The sequence below is a fragment of the Panthera pardus genome, unplaced genomic scaffold (assembly GCF_024362965.1).
Source record: "Panthera pardus isolate Hobbes unplaced genomic scaffold, ASM2436296v1 HiC_scaffold_6, whole genome shotgun sequence".
NCBI lineage: Eukaryota > Metazoa > Chordata > Mammalia > Carnivora > Felidae > Panthera > Panthera pardus.
This window is the reverse complement of record NW_026526991.1, coordinates 74376795-74400841: the sequence shown is the minus strand read 5'-3', so window position 1 is coordinate 74400841 and position 24047 is coordinate 74376795. Positions and strand designations below refer to the sequence as shown.

General features: G+C 33.2%; 2 protein-coding genes and 1 pseudogene across 5 annotated transcripts in view; 2 read left to right on the top strand and 1 right to left on the bottom strand.

Moving 5' to 3' along the window:
- The window catches only part of CUNH12orf40 (chromosome unknown C12orf40 homolog), a 263127-nt gene that overhangs the window by 118646 nt on the left and 120434 nt on the right, over positions 1–24047 (top strand). The window lies entirely within an intron of this gene.
- The window catches only part of ABCD2 (ATP binding cassette subfamily D member 2), a 66413-nt gene that overhangs the window by 27383 nt on the left and 14983 nt on the right, over positions 1–24047 (bottom strand). The window contains exons 4-6 of the mRNA XM_019452454.2: positions 21679–21847; positions 20944–21038; positions 16688–16833 (exon numbers count right to left, since the gene is read on the bottom strand). Of these exons, the coding sequence (XP_019307999.1) occupies positions 16688–16833; positions 20944–21038; positions 21679–21847 (410 nt within the window). The remainder of the gene's footprint in view (positions 1–16687; positions 16834–20943; positions 21039–21678; positions 21848–24047) is intronic.
- On the top strand, positions 666–745 carry LOC128775107 (U2 spliceosomal RNA; annotated as a pseudogene).

Here is a 24047-nt window from a genome sequence, read left to right as displayed (position 1 = left end):
GGTAAAATGTATTAACATTTCTTAGGGTTTATACTCATGGTATCTCTATTTTTTTCTTTAATAGAGACAAAAGTAGAAAGAAGGAGAAAGTGTTGAGAAATGTTGGCTCTGTCTCTTGTGCTTGGAGTCTGGAATGATCACCCAAAATGTGAAATGTTTCATAGTCATCTGGAATTTAATTTTCAACAATGGTTATAAAAATTTCACAGCAATATTAACTAGATTTAAACATGATATGTGTTAAATTTAAGAATAAGGTACTGCTAAGTACTGCTGTGTAACCATAGTGATAAGAAGTTAGCAATCTGAAAGCCATAAGGTCTAGCTATTAATAATTCATATAAATGTACACACTGGGACCAATCATGTCATCTGATTTTTCTCATGAATAGCAAGAATTAAATTTGAGTCCTCAATGCATAAGTCATTCCTAATATTCTTTAAATAAATATGTAGCAAAAAGAAGAAATACTCAACTAAAGAGATATGAACTATTATCGAAATTATATTTTTAGAATGTTATTCCTAGGCACCAAAGGAGAGATGTGCACTGCCCCCTGAAGAGCAGGGACTATATTTATTTCCAAGTAATAAGAATAATGTAGTGGAATAATCAAAGTATGGCTAACCTGATGAGAATGCAAACTTCTTAAAAGTCAACTTTAATCGCTTCTCGGCCTTTTGGCTAAGATCAAGTGTAAGAGTCAACTTTAAGAATATTTATCATTATATTAGATTACCATTTGAAATCCCTATTATTTGACTTTTTGACCTACAAAAATTCTAATTCCATATGGTGCAACCTAATAATTGGCTCGTAAATTGAGGAAAACTTTTAGAAGCAAAGGAAGATTATTTCCATTATTATTTTCATAAATTAACCCATAGAAGAGTTAAATATGAAAAAAATTATCCTAAATATTTTCCCAAGCAAAAGAAAGCTATAGGAAATTGTTTACATTTATAGATTCTTTAAGAGAGTTTTAAAAAACTGAACTGTACCAACTACTACACAGGAAGTACCAAAATGTATACTTTCAATTGTCAGCCAATTGCCCAAAGATATTTATGCAAAGTTTACTTGCTTTTAGTCTAATAGTTATAAAGCAAAGGAAAAGAAGTGAATTAGCTACAGCCATATAACTGAGCCTTCTTCATGGCAAAAATCATTTCTTTTACAAGGGACATGTGAAGTGGCAAATATCATAAAGAGGATTACGTGACATATCTAGTGCATGCAGCAAAATAAATAGTTTGCTTCCTAATTAGTATATGGAGCCAGACTGATTTGGCAGTAGAAACCAAATCTATGGAGATGTTCATCCACTCATTTATTCAATCATTCATCAGGTGTTCATTGCACTGTTATAATATACTATTCTTTAGATTCAGTAGGTACCACCAGTGACATACAGATATGCAGATGCCCTTTCTAGCTTATATTCTATAAAGATTTGTTCAATAGTAACTCAACATGGGCAAAGTCTGTTCTAGTAATAACTCTTACTCCCTAAGCCCAGATTTGTCTAATTTGGGGGCAGCAAGACCAGTGTATGTGTAACCAACTGGGTATGGGGCTCCATGAGTAGCCCTGAATTAAGCATATCACATTCTTCCTTTATTCCAGCAACCCTTTCAGACCAACATTCCACTCAGGCAATGGTCCGGGTAGCCTGCATCTTACTTAAATAAGCACATTCTTTGTCCTTCAGAGGCTCTCCCTATTTTTTTTTTTTTGCACTTAGAGATTCATTAAGAATCAAAAAGTCTGAAAGCTAGAAACCCAGAGGAAAATGGTAATTGAGATATTTAACTTGCATTCCCCTATATTCTTACTTAGGTCCTTTTCCAAGCCACATCCTCATTTTTAAATCTGACAGCTGAGGCAAAAGAAAGGAAAAAGAAAAAAAAAAAAAAAGCAAAGCAAAGGAAAGCAAGGATCTCACTGAAAATACTTTATTGACTATGAGGGTACTCTGTCTGCCATGGAGAGAGGAGGCAAACTAGGTCTTCTAACCTCCCTCCTGATCTCACATGCTCCTGGTTCTCTAATAGTCATTCTCTGGTTTTATATGTGTGGCTTAAATGATGATCTACTAAAAAAAAAAAAAAAAAAAAAAAAAATGATGGTCTACTATAACATAGTTCTTCTATCTCTCCAAATAGGAAATCCTGGATTTGGGACGTATTTATATAGAAACAATTCAAAGGAATGTGCAGATTTTTTTTAAAAAATGATTTTTTAATGTTTATTTATTTTTGAGAGACAGAGACAGAGACTGAACAGGGGAGAGGCATAGAGAGAGGGAGACACAGAATCTGAAGCTGGCTCCAGGCTCCGAGCTGTCAGCACAGAGCCCAATGTGGGGCTTCAACCCACGAACCAGGAGATCATGACTTGAGCTGAAGTTGGATGCTTAACCAACTGAACCACCCAGGTGCCCTAGGATGTTCAGATTTTTAAGTATCTACAAAACTCATTTGACACATACACATCTTGGCCTGCAATGCAGTTTGTCAATGTGGGTGCTTTTGGTGTTATTTAAGTGTTTTGTTCATTCTGTTGAACTACTTAAACCAAAAATCTTGCACTGTTGCAGAATACAGTCTCTTTTTTTGACAACATAAAGGTTAAATAATGATTTTTAACGCCATAATCCATTGTTAAAATTAAGATTTGCTTGTTTTATATCTCTTCAGGAAGACTGATTTTAAATTAAGGGAATATTTTTAGAGATTTTTTAAAACTTTAGAGATAAGTGGGTTTTAGAAGAATACGAAAGAATAGAGAACATATTCTAATCTGAAAGTGATCTGAACATAGTTTAAAGGAATTTCAATGTTACACAAGAATATAGTTTCCTTCACATTAACATAAATGAATGACAGGCAGTACTATGCTAAAATTGCCTGGGATTGCCATGTTCCCCTAGCATTGTATGGACCTCTGCTTCTGAACAATAGCTTAATATTAATACAGATTTAGCATACCAAACAACCCTAGATGGTGATACTTGCAAGGTCAGGCAAGAGAGTAGTAATTTTTTAGAGAAATATGCCCTGCTGCTAGCAATACCCAAGTGAAAATGACTTTAGAGTCAGACACACGTAAGTTCAAATGTTAGCTGTAGTCAGCTGCTTGACTTCAACCTAAGTTTTCTCACCTATAAAATAGGAATACTAATGCCAACTTTATGTGTTTTCATACAGAAAAATTAAGAACATATAATATGTGTAGAATAGTGACTAATGCATAATAATTAGTGTATTTTAAATTAACAAAAAGCAAAACAAAACAAAAAACAAAGTAGTAAGTCCAGAGATACTTAACCCTTGCTAAAGATGCCTCAGGATCCATCAATTATTTCAAGAGGTCATAAGATTCTCAACTAAAAATCAATATTAACTCACTTTATGGTAAAAAATAACATAGGCTAGTCAACTATACTTCAGTAAAAAAAAAAAAAAAAAGTAAAAATGCATAGGCTAAATCATTAAAGGCATGAGTGGAAATGCCATCCCAGAAAGCATGGATTAAATGCTGGCACTGTTAAAAGAAGAAGTTTCATGTCATAAGCTCATCTAACTAAGAAAAACAATTGAAAAAGACAGAAATTTTTGAAAGTGAATGCAAACTATAAAAGAATCATAGTTTGTTATTCCCCATAAATCTGGGACAGCGCTCAAGAAGATTTAATTACTATGATTGTCTGAGAAAACATTTAAGGTCAAACAGTGGTTTATTTTTTCTTTTCAATCACAGGTAGATGTTTTTAATGTGATTATTTTGTTAATCTGAAAATAAGAGGCAGTGAATGCAGAGGGATTTATATCCAGAGATTTGATGAACTCTAACTTCGGGCTCTGAAATGCTATGTAACTCAAAGTATTAAAGTCTCTAATCTCTTTGAACTCCAATTTAATTATTCAAAATATTCTATTTAGCATGACTTATGCAGAGCATAATCAGTAAGTGCTGTTTATACATTAAAAGATAGTCAGAGGTAACTATCTATATTTAATTTTCTTTACAATCTTTTTAATCATGCTATCATTCTTACATACAATCAAATTTAGGATTTTTCTCTTTCATTTAACTTAAAAATGTGGTTCATAACTACTTTATTAAGCAGTATTTACATTTAGTCTAGAAGATTAAGCTACATGGTACTTGAATATACTCTCCTGGAATGAAGTAGTAAACAATTACTGAACTGATAAATAAAATGTTTTTTTTTTTATAATTTCAGAATATCTGCTGACAAAAGAGAATGAGAAGTAATGATTATAATAGAAGTTATGTCATCTTTTATATTTCTCAAGGAGCATTAACAGACTAAAATTTAACATATAAGCTTATATTACATATATAAGGAAAATGTACCATTTACTTATAAAGAGGAGACAAGTTCCTTAGGTGGAAATTAGACAAATGCCAGACAGACCCACAAAGTACCAAAAATTTTTAAAAACTCAAAGAGGGGTGCTTGGGTGGCTCAGTCAGTGGAGCATCTGACTTCAGCTCAGGTCATGATCTCACAGTTTGTAAGTTCAAGCCCTGCATCAGGCTCACTGCTGTCAGCACAGAGCCTGCTTTGGATCCTCTGCCCCTCCTCTGCTTACTCTCTCTCTCAAAAATAAACAAACAAATGTTTAAACTTTTATTAAAAAAAAAAAAGTAATTCAAAGAACTTCAGCATGAAGAACACTTTAGCACTGCTTAAGGACCTAGGGGATGGGTACTGTTATTTCCAGGATATATCAATGACATAATATTAGTGGAGGTGAGTCTAATAAATGTTTGCTTTTCTCAGAGTGGTGTATTAGAGGAAAGGTGGATAGGGCAACCTTGCTTAGAAGTGTCCAAAAAGAAAAACAATAATTGTATGTGTACTTGAATCTGAGGCATTTCTGATCTATTTAGTCATGGGAGAAACATCTAATTCATGACAACTGTTAAAATCCTAATTAACTTTCAAAACCTGGGTCAAATGACACACTGTTATATCATGGTTTTCCTCCTTTTGAACATCTACAGCATTTCTTGCTTTTCTTGAGGCACTTTTTCCTACTTTTATTGAAGTTGATTGCATGTTTTTGTTTATAACCAAATTTAACATAAGCTCTACATTGAGAGTGATTATGTCTTACTGTCTATCCTACATAGTATCTTATAGCAGGGCTTTAATAAACACTTAAAATTAAAAAAAAAAGAGTACTGACAAAAAATAATATACATTAATGTTCCCAAGATATGAAGTATAATATCCTGGCCATTCTATGCCTCTTTTTCCTCCTTTTGTTTTTTCTGTTGTCTGTTTCTTTTACAAAATGTTTAGTCAAATTTAATTCAACCCTTATAATACAGTCCTCTCACTTTCCTAACCTTTTACTTCTCAACCCCCAAAGTCAAAGATAGACAAAAATTTGCACAAGTTTTCTTTTCATACACAATTATGGGAAGTCTGAATCTATTTCAGATCTGTTGAATGTTAAGTATTAAGGCATAAGGATTGAGTAGTAACAACATCATGGTTAAAATTTCTGTCCCAAGATATTTCTACCAAGGAAGGGTAGTGAGAACAAGAGCTCTGGGAACAGAATTACATAGTGGGTTGGTGACCAACTGGAGACTGTTGCTGAGGAGAAATATGTGAAGTATACAAATGGTCCTCTGGATGATTAAAAAGAAGAAAAAGTAATATGAAAGACCCAAGATTTTGCTACCTTTTGTTAATAAACACCTATTTCTTATGTCTTTCTTCCTTCCCTCCCTTCTTTCCGTTCCTTCCCTCTTTGTTCCTTCCCCACTCTCTCCTTCCCTCTCCTCACTCTCTGTGCCCCCAAACCCCACCAAAATGTTTCAATTCCCCATTTAGGTGAATGTTAGCATATAATAATGTTTTGTTAGCAGGTGAACTAAACAAGTAAAAGATTGGACTTTTGAGGTTTAATGGCTGAAGAACTACAACATGACTAATGGGTCATAAATTAGTGGATTGGTGAATGCAAAAGCAGATCACAAATCTACCCTTGGGTAGTTGGGAAGACAGAGAAACTGCACCAAGAATTGACAAAAGAAATTCGGGATCTGTATTCAAGTGGAAAACTTTTCCTAAGGGTCAAGATGGCTAACAGTAGGGAACAATGAGTTTCAGTCATCAGTTTGAAGATTACAATACAGTCACATTATTCAGGAATTTCAGTCTCCAATAGCCTAAAATTGCCAGAATATTTTTTAAAGTTACATCTGAGCAAAACAAAACATTTCACCATATATCATCCCATAGATTTAGAGTACTAAATCTACATTAGAGGTAACATTTTTCTTTGCTAAAACGTATCAAATGTTCTAGTAGTTATTGTATCCAATCATTAATGAAATAGGATGAGAGGAAGCTGTTTTGAAACTAATTTATCTAGCACAATATTTATTTCTATTGAACTAAGGCCCAGATTTTCTTTTATCTGGTTCTCATTATTAACATTGTTTAAGTATTAGAAGACAGTATCTGGGCTGATATTGAGGAGATTTCACAATTTCTTAGGAATTCAGGTTTCCCAGCTTGCAAAGTGAGCCACAGCAACACTCTCTGAAGATGTGATTTAAAATGTAAGTGTCGGGGCGCCTGGGTGGCTCAGTCGGTTAAGTGTCCGAATTTGGCTCAGGTCATGATCTTGCACTCCGTGAGTTCGAGCCCCGCGTCGGGCTCTGTGCTGACCGCTCAGAGCCTGGAGCCTGTTTCAGATTCTGTGTCTCCCTCTCTCTCTGACCCTCCCCCGTTCATGCTCTGTCTCTCTCTGTCTCAAAAATAAATAAACGTTAAAAATAATTAAAATAAAATAAAATGTAAGTGTCCCAATTTGCTTAATTAGAACATTTATTTTCCTCAGTTCACTTTTTTCTTTTGAATACAAATGATATTATTAGATATGCACCTTAACAAAATCCACTCCTTTTCCCCCATGAAAATAACAATGAGATCCACCCTCTATCAAGAAGTCTTTCAGTCATAAAAAGTGAAAACAGGGAGATTTTAATAAAGTCTGTTAGTGACTGATGAAATTTATTCTGTAGGTACATAAAACTCGATCCTGTATTCACTTTACAGTTTTTGTTTCTGCCAAAGTAGTACTTAATCAATATTCTGCTTCCCTAAATTAATGCAATAAACCATTAGATAATAATTCTCATTAATACGAATATTTGAAGAAGAAATGTTTATTGGCAAATATTTTGAAGTAGGTTGTCACAGCTTTTTTTGAAATCATAAACACTTATGAGATTATTTTCAAATGTTCTTGAAAAAAATCAGCAGTGTTTAGGATATAAGAAATAAATACTACATTTAGTCTCTCTTGGTTTACATATACATTTATGTACATTCTGTGCTTTTTTGCATATTATTTTGCATATGAGATATTTGTCTTATAAAATTTTAAATATAAATACAAATTTTCATATTTCTAGAAGCTATATAATGAAGATAAAATGACTTTTAACAGTAATTATTTTAAAACACATTTAGCCTTAAAAAACAGAGTTTCAGTCTCATTTCTTCTTAACTAAGTTGCAGTTGACCTTTTGCTTAGCCAACAGTAAATTTCATAACTAAAAACAGGTTTCTCAGTGATTTAGGTTCATTGCAAAATAACATAGGTCTCTCTGAGGGCAAACACTGGGATTTATGTACTTTCTTTATTTTCCCACTTTTTAAAGATTTGGTAAAATACACGTGGCATAAAATTTGCCATTTTAACCATTTTTATGTGTACAGTCCAGTGGCATTATTTTGGTTTTACTGAAATAAAATTGACATCCAACATTGCGTAAGTTTAAGATATAAAAATGTTGATTTGATGTACTTATATATAGCAAAATGATCACTGAAATGTTACCTGATGACTTTATCACTTCACATATTTATCATTACTTTATTATGGTGAGAACATTTTAGATTTACTCTCTCAACAACTTCCAAGTGTATGTTATTGTTAATGGTCATCATGACACTGTGCATTAGATTCCCTGAACTTAATCATCTTCTAACTAGAATTTTGTGCTCCTGACCAACATCTTCCCATTTCCTCTACTCTCTGGCTCCTGGTAACCACCATTCTATTCTCTGTTTCTATAAGTTTGGCTTTTTTAGATTCTACATGTAGGTGTTATCGTATAGTATTCATCTTTCTTTGTCAGATATTTCACTTAGCATAATGCCCTCAAGATCCATTCATGTTGTCATAGATACCAGGATTTCCTTCTTTCTCTTGGCTGAAGAAGTTTCCTGTGTGTGTGTGTGTGTGTGTGTGTGTGTGTGTGTGTGTGTGTGTGTACTATATCTTCTCTTGCCATTTAACTGTTGATGGACACTGAGGTTGTTTTCATATTTTGGCTATTGCAAATAATGCTGCAATGAACATGGGAATACAGATATCTCTTCAAGATCCTGTTTTCATTTCCTTTAGTTATATATACCCAGAAGTGGTATTGTTGGATCATATGATAGTTCTTTTTAATTTTTTGTGGAGCTTCCATACTGTTTTCCATAATGGCTAAACCAATTTACATTCCCACTAACAGTGCACAAGGATCCCCTTTTCTCTACATCCTTGCCAACACTTGTTATCTTTTGTCTTGTTGATACCAGTCATTCTCACAAGCATTAGGTGATATCTCATTGTCCATATGGTTTGCATTTAGTGATGTTACCATCTTTTCATGTACCCGTTGGCCATTTGTCTTTGAAAAAAGTGTCTATTCAATTCTCTGCCCATTTTTAAATCAGACTGTTTGAGTTTTTGCTAATGAGCTGTATGTGTTCTTTATATTTTTTGGATATTAAACCCTTACTAGATATAAGATTTGCAAATATTTTCTCCCCTTCTATATGTTGATGTAGTCCCACTTACTGATTTTTGCTTTTGCTGTTTGTGCTTTCGGTGTTATATCCAAAAAATCATTGCCAAGACCAATGCCAAGGAGCTTTTCCCCTACTTTCTTCTAGGACTTTTATGGTTTCAGGTCTCACATTCAAGTTTTCAATCCATCTCAAGTTCATTTTTTGTGAGTGGTGTAAATACAGTTCCAATTTCATTTTTCTACCTGTGGTCATCTAGTTTTTTTTTTTTAAACCTTTATTAAAGAGACTATCCTTTCCTCATTGTGTAGTCATGGCTCCCTTGTCAAATATGCAGGGGTTTATTTAATAATAATAATTAAATAATAATTTAATAATAAACCTCTGATCATATGCAGGGGTTTATTTCTGGTCTTTTGATTCTATTCCACTGGTCTATGTCTATTTTTATGCTAGCATCATACTGTTTTGGTGACTATAGGTTTGCAGTATAGCTGAAATCAGAAGTTAATGCTTCCAGCTTTGTTCTTCTTTCTCAGGATTGCTTTCTCTATTCAGGTCAGTTTGTGGCTCCACACAATTTTAGGATTGTTTTTTTTTCTATTTCTGTAAAAAATGCCATTGAGATTTTGACCAGAATTGCATTGAATCTATAGACAGCTTTGGATAGTTTGGACATTTTAGTAATATTAATTCTTCCAATCCATGAACTTGGGATGTCTTTCCATTTGTGTCTTCTTTAGTTTCTTTCATCAAAGTCATATAGTTTCAATATACAGATCTCTCACCCCCTTGGTCAAATTTATATCTAAGTACTTTATGGTTTTCAATGGTATTGTAAATAAGATTATTTTACTTCTTTTTCAGATACTTTGTTGTTAGTGTATAGAAATGCAGTTAATTTCTGTATGTTGGTTTTGTATCCTACAACTTCATTTAATTCATTGATTTGTCCTGAATGCTTTGGTGGAGGCTTCAGGCTTTTCTATATATATGTAAGATCATACCATCTACTAACAAAGACAATTTACTTCTTCCCTTTTGATTTGGATGTCTTTTATTTCTTTATATTGCCTAATTGCTCTGGCTAGAAATTCTAGTACTATGTTGAATAACAGTGGTCAGATTAGGCACTCTTGTCTTGTTCTTGAGATCTTAGATAAAAAGCTTTCACTTTCAACTTTTCACTGTTGAGTATTATGTTAGCTGTGCGTTTGTCATATATGGCCTTTTATAATGTTGAGGTATGTTCCTTACATACCCACCTTATTGGGAGATTTTGTCATGAGAGCATGTTGTATTTTTTCAAATGCTTTTTCTTCATCTATTGAGATAATCATACGATTTTTATTCTATTCATGTGGTGCATCACATTTATTGATTTGCATATGTTAAACACATCCCAGGAATAAATCTTCCTTAATCATAGAATGATTCTTTTAATGAGCTGTTAAATTTGGTTTGTTAGTTTTGTTGAGAATTTTTACATCTATATTTATCTCGGATATTGGTCTATAGTTTTCTTATTTTGTAGAGTCCTTATCTTGCTTTGTTATCAGGGTAGTGCTGGCCTCATAAAATAAGTTTGGGAGTGCTCTCTCCTCTTTGATTTTTTGGAAGAATTTAAGAAGACTGACGTTAATTCTTCTTTAAATGTTTGTTAGAAATTAACCAGTGAAACCAACTGGTTTTGGCTTTTCTTTCCTGGAAGGTTTTTCATTACTAATTTAATCTCCTTTCTTGTTATTGGTCTTTTCATATTTTCTTTCTTCATATTCAGTCTTGGTAAATTGGTTATTTCTAGGCAGTCATCCATTTCTTCTAAGTTATCCAATTTGTTAGTATAACATTGTTCACAATAGTTTTTTAAGAACGTATATATTTTAGATGTATCAGTTGTAATATCTCCCCTTTCATTTCTAATTTTATTCATGAGTCTTCTTTCTTTTTCCCTTAGTCTAGCTGAAGGTTTATCAATATTGTTTATCTTTTCAAATTATTAGCTCTTAGGTTTGTTGATCTTTTTTATTGTTCTTTTGGTCTCTATTTCATTTATTTTTGCTCTGATATTAGTTATGTCCTTCCTTCTGTTAACTGTGGCTTTATTTTTTCTTCTTTTTCTAGTTCTTTGAGGCACGAAGTTAAGTTTATTAGAAACATCTTTTTTCATTTTTAATACAGGCATTTATTGATACAAATGATCGCCTTAGAACTGCTATTGTAGCATCCCATATGTTTAGTTTCCATTTTCATTTGTTTCAAGATTTTTAAATTTCTCTTTTGATTTCTTTTTTGACCCATATTGGTTGCTCAGGAGCGTGTTATTCAATTTTCACATATTTGTAAATTTTCCAGCTTTCCTCCTATTATTGATACTAGTTTCACACTATTATAATGAAAAAAAAATACTTGGTATGATTTCAATCTTCTTAAATTTGCTAAGACTAGTTTTGTGTTATATGTCAGACAATGTTCCATGCGTGCTTGAGAAGAATATGTAGTTTACTGCTTTTGGATAGAATATCTGTATATGTCTGTTAGGTCCATTTGGTGTAAAGTATGGTTTGAGTCCAATGTTTCTTGTTAATTTTCTGTCTGAATGATCTATCTGTTGTTGAAAGTAGGATACTGAAGTCCCCAACTATTCATGTATTGTGTAACTTCCTTCATATTTGTTAGTATTTGCTTAATATGCACCCATATTTAATATTTGTTAGTATTTGCTTATATATGCACCCAACTCCACTGTTGGGTGCATATATATTACAATTATTGTACCTTCTTGACACATTGGACACATTATCATTATATAATGACCTTCTTTGTCTCTTGTTACCATTTTTCACCAGAAGTGTGTTTTGTCTGATATAAGCATGGCTACTCCTGGTGTCTTTTGGTTTCCATTTACATGGAATATCTTTTTTCATCCCTTCACTTTCAATCTATGTGTGTCCTTAAAGCTGAAGTGAGTCTCTTGTAAGCAGCATATAGTTGGGTCTTGTTTTGTTTTTTTTTTGTTGTTGTTTTTTTGTTTTTTGTTTTTTGTTTTTATCCATCTGTCCTGTCTATGCCTTTTGATTGGAGAATTCAATCCATTTACATTTAGAGTAAGTGTTAATAGGCAAGGACTTACTAATACTGGCTTATTGTTTTCTGGCTTTTTTTGTAGTTCTCTGACTTCTTTCTTCCTCTTCACAGCCCTCCTTTGTGAATTGCTGATTTTCTTTTTTCTTTTTTCTTTTTTTCTTTTCTTTTTTCTTTTTCTTTTTTTATTTTTTTAATTTTATTTTTTTAAATTTACATCCAAATTAGTTAGCATATAGTGCAACAATGATTTCGGGAGTAGATTCCTTAGTGCCCCTTACCCATTTAGCCCATCCCCCCTCCCAAAACCCCTTCCAGTAACCCTCTGTTTGTTCTCCATATTTATGAGTCTCTTATGTTTTGTCCCCCTCCCTGTTTTTATATTAGTTTTGTTTCCCTTCCCTTATGTTCATCTGTTTTTTCTCTTAAAGTCCGCATATGAGTGAAGTCATATGATATTTGTCTTTCTCTGACTGACTGATTTCACTTAGCATAATACCCTCCAGTTCCATTCACATAGTTGCAAATGGCAAGATTTCATTCTTTTTGATTGCCAAGTAATACTCCGTATATACCACATCTTCTTTATCCATTAATCCATCGATGGACATTTGGGCTCTTTCCATACTTTGGCTATTGTTGATAGTGCTGCTATAAACACTGGGGTGCATGTATCCCTTCGAAACACACCTGTATCCCTTGGATAAATGCCTAGTAGTGCATTTTCTGGGTTGTAGGGTAGTTCTATTTTTAGTTTTTTGAGGAACCTCCATACTGTTTTCCAGAGTGACTGCACCAGCTTGCATTCCTACCAACAATACAAAAGAGATCATCTTTCTCCACATCCTCGCCAACTTCTGTTGTTGCCTGAGTTGTTAATGTTAGCCATTCTGACAGGTTTAAGGTGGTATCTCATTGTGGTTTTGATTTGTATTTCCCTGATGATGAGTGATGTTGAGCATTTTTTTCATGTGTCGGTTGGCCATCTGGATGTCTTCTTTGGAGAAGTGTCTATTCATGTCTTTTGCCCCTTTCTTCACTGGATTCTATATTTTTTGGGGTGTTGAGTTGGATAAGTTCTTTATAGATTTTGGATACTAACCCTTTATCTGATATGTCATTTGCAAATATTTTCTCCCATTCTGTCAGTTGCCTTTTAATTTTGCTGATTGTTTCCTTCGCTGTGAAGAAGTTTTTTATTTTGATGAGATCCCAGTAGTTCATATTTGCTTTTGTTTCTCTTGCCTCCAGAGACGCATTGAGTAAGAAGTTGCTGTGGCCAAGATCAAAGAGGTTTTGCCTGTTTTCTCCTCAAGGATTTTGATGGCTTCCTGTCTTACATTGAGGTCTTTCATCCATTTTGAGTTTATTTTTGTGTATGGTGTAAGAAAGTGGTCCAGGTTCATTCTTCTGCCTGTCGCTGTCCAGTTTTCTCAGCACCACTTGCTGAAGAGACTGTCTTTATTCCATTGGATATTCTTTCCTGCTTTGTCAACGTTTAGTTCGCCATACATTTGTGGGTCCATTTCTGGGTTCTCTATTCTGTTCCATTGATCTGAGTGTCTGTTCTTGTGCCAGTACGATACTGTCTTGATGATTACAGCTTTGTAGTATAGTTTGAAGTCCAGGATTGTGATGCCTTCTGCTTTGGTTTTCTTTTTCAAGATTGCTCTGGCTCTTTGGGGTCTTTTCTGGTTCCATACAATTTTAGGATTATTTGTTCTAGTTCTGTGAAGAATGGTGGTGTTATTTTGATAGGGATTGCATTGAATATGTAGATTGCTTTGGGTAGTATCGACATTTTAACAATATTTGTTCTTCCTATCCAGGAGCATGGAATCTTTTTCCATTTTTTTGTGTCTTCTTCAATTTCTTTCATAGGCTGCCATAGTTTTCAATGTATAGATTTTTCACCTTTTTGGTTAGATTTATTCCTAGGTATTTTATGGTTTTTGGTGCAATTGTAAATGGGATAGATTCCTTGATTTCTCTTTCTGTTGTTTCATTGTTGGTGTATAGGAATGCGACCGATTTCTGTGTGTTGGTTTTATATCCTGCAACTTTGCTGAATTCATGAATCAGTTCTAGCAGATTTTTTTGGTGGAATCTTTAGGGTTTTCCAAATAGTATCATGTCATCTACAAAGAGTGAAAGTTTGACCTCCTCCTGGCCAATTTGGATGCCTTTTATTTCTTTGAGTGAATTGGTGATTTTATGTGGTAGTATGCTGATTCCCTTGTTTTTATCTATGAATCTACTATAGGTTTTCACTTTGTGGTAACAACCTAACTTCAAATGCATATCAAAGCTCTACTCTGGGGTGCCTAAGTGACTCAATCAGTTGAGGATCCAACTTAGGCTCAGGTCATGATCTCACAGTTCATGGGTTCAAGCCCTGTGTCAGGCTCTGTGCTGACAGCTCAGAGCCTGGAAACTGCTTCGGATTCTGTGCCACCCTTTCTCTCTGCCCCCTCCCCTGCTCATGCTCTGTCTCTCTCTGTCTCTCAAAAATGAATGATCATTATATTTTTTTAAAAAAACTCGACCCTTTCTTTATGTTCTTAATATCACAATTTATCTCTTTTTGTATTGTGTATCACTTAAAAGTTACACGAGTTGTAGTGATTTTTAGTACTCTGTCCTCTAACTTTCATACTAATATTTAAGTGGTTAACATACCATCTTATTACAGTATTAGAATATTCTGAATTTGACTATATATTTACCTTTACTAGTGTTGTATATGTTCATATGTTTTCATGTTACTAGCTAGCTTCATTTCAGTTTCAAGAACTCCCTTCAGCATTTCAGGCAGGTCTAGTAGTGATGGATTCCCTCAGCTTTTGTTTGTCTGGGAAAGTCTTTATTTTTCCTTAATTTCTGAAGGATGATTTTGCTTGATTATGCACTTTTGTATGCCTTGGAAATATCTTGTGTTGTTCAGGTTACAGCTATATTCAAGATCTGTACCTTTCTGGGGTGCCTGGGTGGCTCAGTCGGTTTAGCCTCCAACTTTGGCTCAGGTCATGATCTCACGGCACATGAGTTCGGGCCCCACGTAGGGCTCTGTGCTGACAGTTCACAGCCTGGAGCCTGCTTTGGATTCTGTGTCTCCCTCTCTCTCTGCCCCTAACCCACTCGCATTCTGTCTCTGTCTCTCTCAAAAATAATAAAAAAAAATTAAAAAAAAAAACCAACTGTACCTTTTATATTATTTAGGAAATCTAAAATAGCTTAAAATATAAAATTTATATATATATATATGATTTTATTTGAATTGAGAGTAGAATTCTATGATAGAATATTTTCCTCATGATTCTATGCCTTATAACCTAAATTAAAAATTAAAAATCCATTTACTTAACACATTAGTGTCTGAAACTTAAGCTTTGGCAGGATAATTTAGTTGTCAGATTCAGAAGATCTCCCAAGAAACTTTAAATCATATAGAGAAAGAGAAGGATTCTGGTGTCACAAGATGTTATCTATTTTGTGGTAAACATAAGAATTCATGACACTGCTCACATCCAATATTTTCTTATTGCTAGCGCATTTCTTAATTCTCTTATACTTCAAGTAGCTTTCCACTGCTAACATAAGTCTTACTTTAAAAAAAATTGTTTTTAATGTTTATTTATTTTTGAGACAGAGAGAGACAGACCATGAACTGGGGAGGGGCAGAGAGAGAGGGAGACACAGAATCGGAAGCAGGCTCCAGGCTCTGAGCCATCAGCCCAGAGCTCGACGCGGGGCTGGAACTCACGGACTGCGAGATCGTGACCTGAGCTGGAGTCGGACGCTTAACCGACTGAGCCACGCAGGCGCCCCATAAGTCTTACTTTAAAGCAAAGAACCCCACATAACTTCATCTGCCTAACTACAACATGCGGTCTAAAAATTAGACCAGAGGGCAGGAAGGTGCAAGCACTTTATGACAAAAGAAAAGGAGCAAGACAGACATGTGATAGCACCATACTTGATATAAATTTCACATTTGCTCTGGTTCTATACCTCCAGCCTAAGTGCTCTTTTAGGTTCCACAGAAGAATGTTCTAACACAATAGGAGTAAGTACTCTGTGATGTCTACCTAACCCAGGGTGATGACAGATGGAAAAGATGAGCAGGAATAAATATTCCAAATTCTCACGTATGACTTTGTATTCAGATATTTCTAAATGCCTATGAGGAAAGATGGCTAAAGACTTCAAAAGAAACAATGTTCCTTTTAAATATTTCTATGCTTACTTTACACTCATTCTTAGAGTAAAATTTTAATTAAGGTAGTTTCAAATCATTAATAATATAGCATAACAGTAATAGAGACTATTTTATAAAGGCTCTTAAAATATAAGTGAACAATTTTAGAACATATGAATGTATACAGCTTGATGAAGAGATTAGTATACTATCCAGGTAATATTTTTTCTGTGAGAAGAGATAAGTTGACATCTAAAGCAATCAAATTATTCCTTCAACTAGCTTGCTATTCCTTGAGATTAACATCTGTAGTCTTTGAGTGCTCATTATATCTAGATAGATGTGAAAATAAAAAGAAGTGGTATTGTCCCGGAAACTTCTAATCAAAGCAATAATAAAACTTTTTGGATAACTAAATTTTTATTTCCTTAATAGCTGCTCTGAGTGAAAACTTGTTTAAAGATGACAAACTGAGGAGCCTAAGGAAATCAATATAATTCAAAAGAAAAATGAAATGTACTTGTGATATAAAATATGTACGTACCTTTGTGGAATGTAGAACATATGTTGGGGAGGTGGTTTATAGAGGACTCCTTCATACACAGGCCAGAGCCCACTTAAAATTCTGAAGAGAGAACTTTTTCCACAACCATTGGGCCCAGTTATCAAAAGGTGCATTCCTTCTTGTACCTAGAGTAAGAAATAGAATTATAAACTGCAATATTTAAAAGTGATTTCATTTGGCAGCATTTAAAAGCAATTCTTTGCAAATTTTGAAACACATGATAACCTAGGATTAGCAAGGATTCAAAAAATATATATATCACAACTGAGAACATCAAATTTGGCTTTGACTTTGCTCTGAGGCTAATAGCATGATAAGATAATCCAACTCCAAAGGAAATAGACCTTCTTGGAATGAGCACTGGATTTCTAAAATTTTAATTGAGGTCCTGTAATCAGATGTTATACATATATGTAGAAACAAAACCACATGGGAAATAAGAAAGTATAAAATTTTAAATTAACATATATTAAATTTGACTTTATTTATATTAATATTTGACTAAATTTATACTGAATTCAAATACAACTTTGTTGTATTTGTCAGTTGGAGTTATTAGCTATAAAGCAAAGTTTATTCTAAGATCCAGATGGTTGGTTTAATTTTCTATTTCAGCAGTCTGAAATGTTACACAATCACAAAAGCTCATCAGAGAGATGAAATGATTCTAATTCTGTTTTGTTCACAGATGGGGAAAATACATTTACCAAGCCAAGAGAGAGGAAAGCAAGAAGACTATAATTTAGTCTTATGTCTAGGAATGGATTAAAACATATATATATGTATATATATATATATACATATATATGTCATATATGTTATATATATGTTATATGTGTTATATATATGTTACATATGTTGTATATGTATAATATATAATTCTAGGAATGAATTAAAACATATATGTATATATATATAAAATAAGTTATTTATCCATTATCAGTTGGATGCTTCTCTTTAGAATCTTCCATCTTATTTATCATTTAAATTTAAACAGTTAAGTTTCATGAATTCCCATTCCACCCAATAGAATCAGGAAGTTGTCTTAGTGTGGTATTTAAAAGGCATTGTAAAAAACAAGGAAAAAGAACAGCATTTAAAAATTTGCCTTAAGAACACTGATAAGAACATTTCTAAGAACAAATGATATTTTGTAATCAGTACTAAAAAGTGAATAGAGCATCATCAACGTATGAAAGGCAGAAATCTGTATGCTTGTAGATACAGTGTTGTATAATAGGGACACAAATATCTAAGTATCAGTGATATAGAATATGTCATATTTAAAACTCAATGATGAAGGAGCGCCTGGGTGGCTCAGTCTGTTAAGGGCTTGACTCTTGATTTTGGCTCAGGTCATGATCTCACAGTTTTTGAGATTGAGCACTGAGGTTCTGTGCTGTTAGCCTGCACAGAGCTTGCTTGGGATTCGCTCTCTCTTCCATTCTCTCTACCCCCCTCACCCAATAAATAAATAAATAAATAAATAAATAAATAAATAAACTTAAAAAAAAAACTCAAAGGTGAAAAAACACTATATTATTTGCATTATGTCAGTATAAGGGATCACTTCCGTGTCTACATATTGTGTATAACATAAACTGGAATCTTCTTGTTGAAAGAAGGTGGTGGGAAGAGGAAGGAAGGGAAGGAAAAAAGGGAAGGATTGGGAAGGAGGTTAAGATAAAGGAGCTAGGGATGTATACAATAAGTATATGTAAAGCCAAAATGGTTCAGATTTATGTTCTGTCTAAATAATTAGATTTCCTTAGTAAACACTGATTGGATATCTACCATGTGCCAGACATTCCTCTAGGCACAAGGGCTACAGTGCTACCCAAGACACATTTCTGTTCTCATAGAGCTTATATTCCAATGGGAAAGACGGCAAGAAACATGTGAACAAAAATTAAGCAGTGATAAATACTTTTATAATGGCAAAACAAGAAAGATTCATTTGGGAAAGAATGCCAATGCCAATGGTGGCATTGTGGGGTTGGAGGTGGTAGGGGGATGCTTCTTTTGAATGGGTGGACAGGAAAATCCTCTTTGAGGAGGTAACATTTAGGCTGAGCCTGTGTGACAAGAAACAGCCAGTCAGAGCAGGAGAAAGAACATTTCAAGCACTGAAGGCAGCTACCACAAGGACATAAGACAGCAGTGAGCTTGAGTCTAAACATTTTACTATACATATTTTTTCTCCCTAATTGTAGCCAACTGAAAAGTTATTTTGATAGAATAAAGTTTGAAGAAAATCCTGGGAAGAACCCAGAAAGAATTAATTTTGTGATTTGCTGCACTCTGTCACTAGAGAGAGGGTTAAGGAAGTTTAATTTTGTAGAAGCATAAATACCTCCTAAATGATTTTTTTAAAGGTATGTGGCATGGCGAAAGGCATATTCACAAAATATTTTAATAGCATCATTCTCTATTAGGAATTCTCAGAAATTTAACACATTTGAGTCATAATAGAAGCCTTTTCTATATTCGTATTATTTTATTAGCATAAGTTTTCTTATGTTTAACAGTGAGTGTGAAGCAAAAATAATTCCCACATCATTGAATTTTCTCTATCAAATAGTTTTTTAATCCCATAATGGATAAGAACCTTTTCCTCTAGAAACCTGTTTGTCAATGTATATATAGGAAACAGAATTTTCATTATATTTTAGGGACCTGACACTTTTTAAATAAAACTCCCCGAGTCAGAAACAAAGCCAACTATCATAAAGTATACTATATTAACATATATCTTTGTAGAACTTCAAAATTGATGACATTTCATTAGATTAAGTATTTTTAAATTCATTTTGCATAAAAAACAAACTGAGCCCTGAATTTTTTCACAGAAAGAGTGTGATGTGTCCACAATAATGTAGTTAGTAGGTGGTATAATTCAAGACTCTTAATACTATTTAATAAATGGAACAAGAATTGATACTACAAAACATAACCTGACAAACTCTGTATAACAAGTCATAAATAAAAAATTGCTAAACTATTAATAAATAATTAAACATTCCATATATGCCCCTTCAAATGTTTTATTTCAAATCTACTTAAGATTATGGTGCATCATTAGCACCTAATTGGTACTCATGATCATATCCAACTAATTAAATCATTCTGTAAGTCTATAAATGGAAAAATAAAGCCTAACCAAATTGTAATTTAAATACAATTTCTCAGGCATCTGGGTGGCTTGGTCGATTAAGCATTCGACTCTTGATTTCAGCTCAGGTCATGATCCCAGGGTCATGGGATTAATCCCTAAATCAGCCTCTACACTGAGGAGCCTGCTTAAGAGTCTCTCTCTCTGCCCCTCCCCACACTCATTCTCTCTCTCAAAACAAACACAATTTCTCCTATATTTATTAACAAAGAATTTTCCCATGTTCAGTACTTATCATCTTCCAGAACCCTTATTCATTTGCAAGCACATCTGTAATAATTAAACTTAGACTGAGGTCCATGCTGAAATCATTAGTATGTGTATTGTCATGTTTGTAATTCTGTTACCAAGTCCAATCATGTCTTTGTAAATTTAGATGCCTTCATTGTAGTCATTAATGCTTATCAGAGAATTATTGTGTGCTTGAATTCCAAAAATGTTTGTTCAAATTTTACAATGCTTTAAATTAGGGCCTCTGGTTTACTAAGCAATTTTCACTTCTTGGTTTTTGTTACCAAGACATAGAATAATAAATAACAACTCTTAATCTCAACAAAATTAAACACTAAATTCCAATCCATGAATCTTCTGATTATTTCTTCCTATGGAAGAGGTGATTATTGGAAATATAAATTATATTTAGAGAATATATAATAGCAGAAGTAAACTTGCTAATGACCTCTTCCTTATATTTTAGTAGATACATTACAACATAGGCTTGTATATTTTGAGTAATCCCTATAAGGAAAAAATTAAAATCTTTTTTCCAGATATTAATTTCTGAGGAATTTCTCTATTATTCCCAAAAGTTACCTTGTATGGGCCCTCAGTGCACTGAGAAATTTTGATTTTCACCCCAGCAAAAAAGCAGTAGAAATCAAATTTCTCTTTCTCTTTGCTTTCTGAGGAACTGCTTCTGTAATTGAGCCACTATGCATACCTTTCTTGATTTCCCCTCCTTTCCATATGCTCCTCCAAGTACTTAACATAAGGTACATGAATTCTGAGTTGTTTTGTATTAGTGTGATGGCAACAATCAGAAGATTCTTGAATATCATCTTACTTTGAAGTTTAGCCTGGAAGCCACCACTTCTCCCGTTGGTGTAATTATGGGAACATTTTCACAAATAATTCCATGATCCACATCAATAACTCTTCCTAAAAGTTAAGGAATAGTTTAAGTTATAAAAGCTAGTATATGTTGTATCTACATCTCAAAAGAGGTTTAATGTAAATTTGGACATTCTGACACATACATTTGGAAAATATTTCTCAGAAACATTATACAATAATCTAATGTCAACATCATAAAGAGAGCATAATGAGATAAACTCTATCTGATATAACCTAGCTATATTCTTTATAATTGTTTATTTCACTAAATTAACCTTCCCTACAGAAAAAATACAATGCTGCAATAAGAGAATTAAGGTGTGGAATAACACAATTTTTTAAAATGTGATAATTAAAGTTAAGTTAAAAAATATAGAATAATGAAGAACAATAAAATGTTAGCTCTAATTCTGTATTTGAATTTTAAAAGCAAACAATTCATCCTGCCATATGTTCAGTTTCTAAAAATAATTCTAGAAATTTGTTCTAAATAAAATAGCATAATTTTTTCTTGGTAATGTTAGTCACCACTCCTCAAACTGTGACACTAACTTTAGGAATAGTTGTTTAAATAAGTAAATATTAGCTCTTGGTAACTAATAACAGTGATCTTCTAAAAAATTTTGGTTCTGTTGATAAAGTAAGCATTTCAAAATAGGAAAATATAAAACATTTGCTTTAATACCTTTGATTTCCAATGTGTCACTGAGGGGTAATTCTATGTTAACTCCATTCTTGCTATGGTTTTCAGACTCTTGCATGACAGCAGCTCTCTTATAAATGCCTCTTTTTACTTCATCAAAGACCCAAAACATATTGTACACTCGAGCAGTATAGCCTGCTAATTCTGTGATCTAAAATCAGCACAGAGATAAAATAGAGTTAATATACTCCAGATAGACTTTTAAATAAATATGCGATCTATTAGCTTCTTGATTTAATATTAAAGATCTTATTTCATAATACATGAAAAAAATAATACATCTGTTAATGATAAAAAATAACAGAAAAGGCTTACCAAGAGAACAAAATAACACAGTGTCAATGTAAATTTGATTGGAATTATAAAACCCATAAAAATTATTCATTCAAATGAGTGTTCAAAATAAAATGTAAAGATTTCAGAATGTTAGTGAGGCTTAAAATCTTTCAATCAAATTTCTGATTTGGCTCCTGTTTGCATGACAAATTTTATTTCCAGAAAATTAGAAATTTTGTGAAAAGCTTAACGTCATTCAATGAAATAACAATCCTTTGTTTTGATATCTTTTTTCAATTTAAAATGGAAGATTTTAAATATAAGAAAAATAGGGGTTTTTTCCTTATTATGAAATGAATGTTTTTAAGTCAAATCGATTGTCAAAATTCCTAAGCTTCGCCAAAGAAAACACTCCTGTCAGAGGATATCAATACTGGAAGTGAGCTCAGTGAAAAGCTTCAAATCCTTTTTAGTCCAAATCCCATAGTTCAGCTTCTTTTCCAGCCAAACATGATTTACATGCCCAAAGAAAAACATTAAATCTGACTTTTATTCTGAGTGAGATTAAAAATGAGATAAATCTCTGTTTTAGTCCCTAAGGCTAAGTAGAATGGTGTCTTGCTCTTATTCTGCCAGTTGTCCAATTTAGGTTGAATCCCTTGCTGTTTTTCTATTAAAATAATACCTTGTTGTTATCAGGGTAATGTGAAAGGTGACTCATCTCCTGTCAAGACCATCTTTCTCAGTGAAAAGAAAAGTACAAAAACCATTCCCTTATGGGAATATTTACTAGGAAATTGGTACCAATAAGCAAGGCATGTCACTAATAAATTGTGGGATAATACAACAATGCTGACATTTGTGTAAGATTTATGTGTGTGCAAAACCTAAGCCGTAAATGAGTATGTATCGTTATCAATAGCCTTCCAGCACACGTCTCTACTATGTGAGACGTCTGTATTTAGTATTTCATTTCTGTATATTAATGTTGTAACTCTTTAATCGGTAATTTCTAAAATGTTATCTACAAGAATCCCTTGAGTCCCCAAGTGGAGCAAAACAGAGCCAAGAATTAACAACATACAGATTCAAAAGAAACTCAGTAAATGTATTTGCATAGAGGAAAAAATCCAAAATGAAATGTATGGGTCCAAAATGAAATGTATGGGTCAGTTAAAGAAAGGCAAGAGGCAATGAGTTAATATGCTAGAATGCAAGGTGGAGTAGGCAGAGTGAGCATATGACTGTTGACAAATTACTTTGGGATACAAGGCAGGGAGTTTGCCCTAGGACTCTTACTCTAGCGAGGAATCCTCTTTCTTCTGGAACCAGCAGAGAGAACGCATGGTTCTTGCTTGTGCTGTTACAGCAATGGTAAGATTCTTTAGATGTGAACATTCTATGATCCCAAGTATATTCAGGGAAAATAAAGCAAAATTAAATTATTTCTTGTATTGGATACAATGTAGAAAAAACTAGTCGATTTCTTTCTGTGACTTAGGTAGCAAAGTATTTTAATATGAGATGCGTAAAACTTTGATTTGTCATTTAATTTTAATAATGATTTATTACATCAAAAACCTATCTTAAAAACGATGTACACATTATCAAAATTATTATTTGAAGAAAAATTTAAAGCTGAGTTGTTTTGGTATATGACCCTAAACAATCGGTTTTACTTTTTAAAAAAAAAAAAAATCCTTTCAATAAATCAGTTGTTGAATGACACTGAAAACTTTTGTCAGCAAATCACAAACTTTCTTACTCTTTTATATGGTCTATTCAAGGCTGATTTAATAGGCAGATAAATTTATAATGATGGTCTGGTGATTCATATTGATACAAAAGCCAAAAGAGTAAATTAATGGTGAAAATGATTAATCATGGGAATATTATATAATATCTGAAATAAATAATTTCTAATTTTAACACTGTGACATCTTCAGGTCTTAATACCATTCTTTCAGCAAATATTTCTTGACCACATACAATATTCCAAGTATTAAAATGATTAGGACTGCAAAGATGAGTAAGTTGCTGCTTTCCACTCAAGGTCTGGTGAGCAGACAGACAAT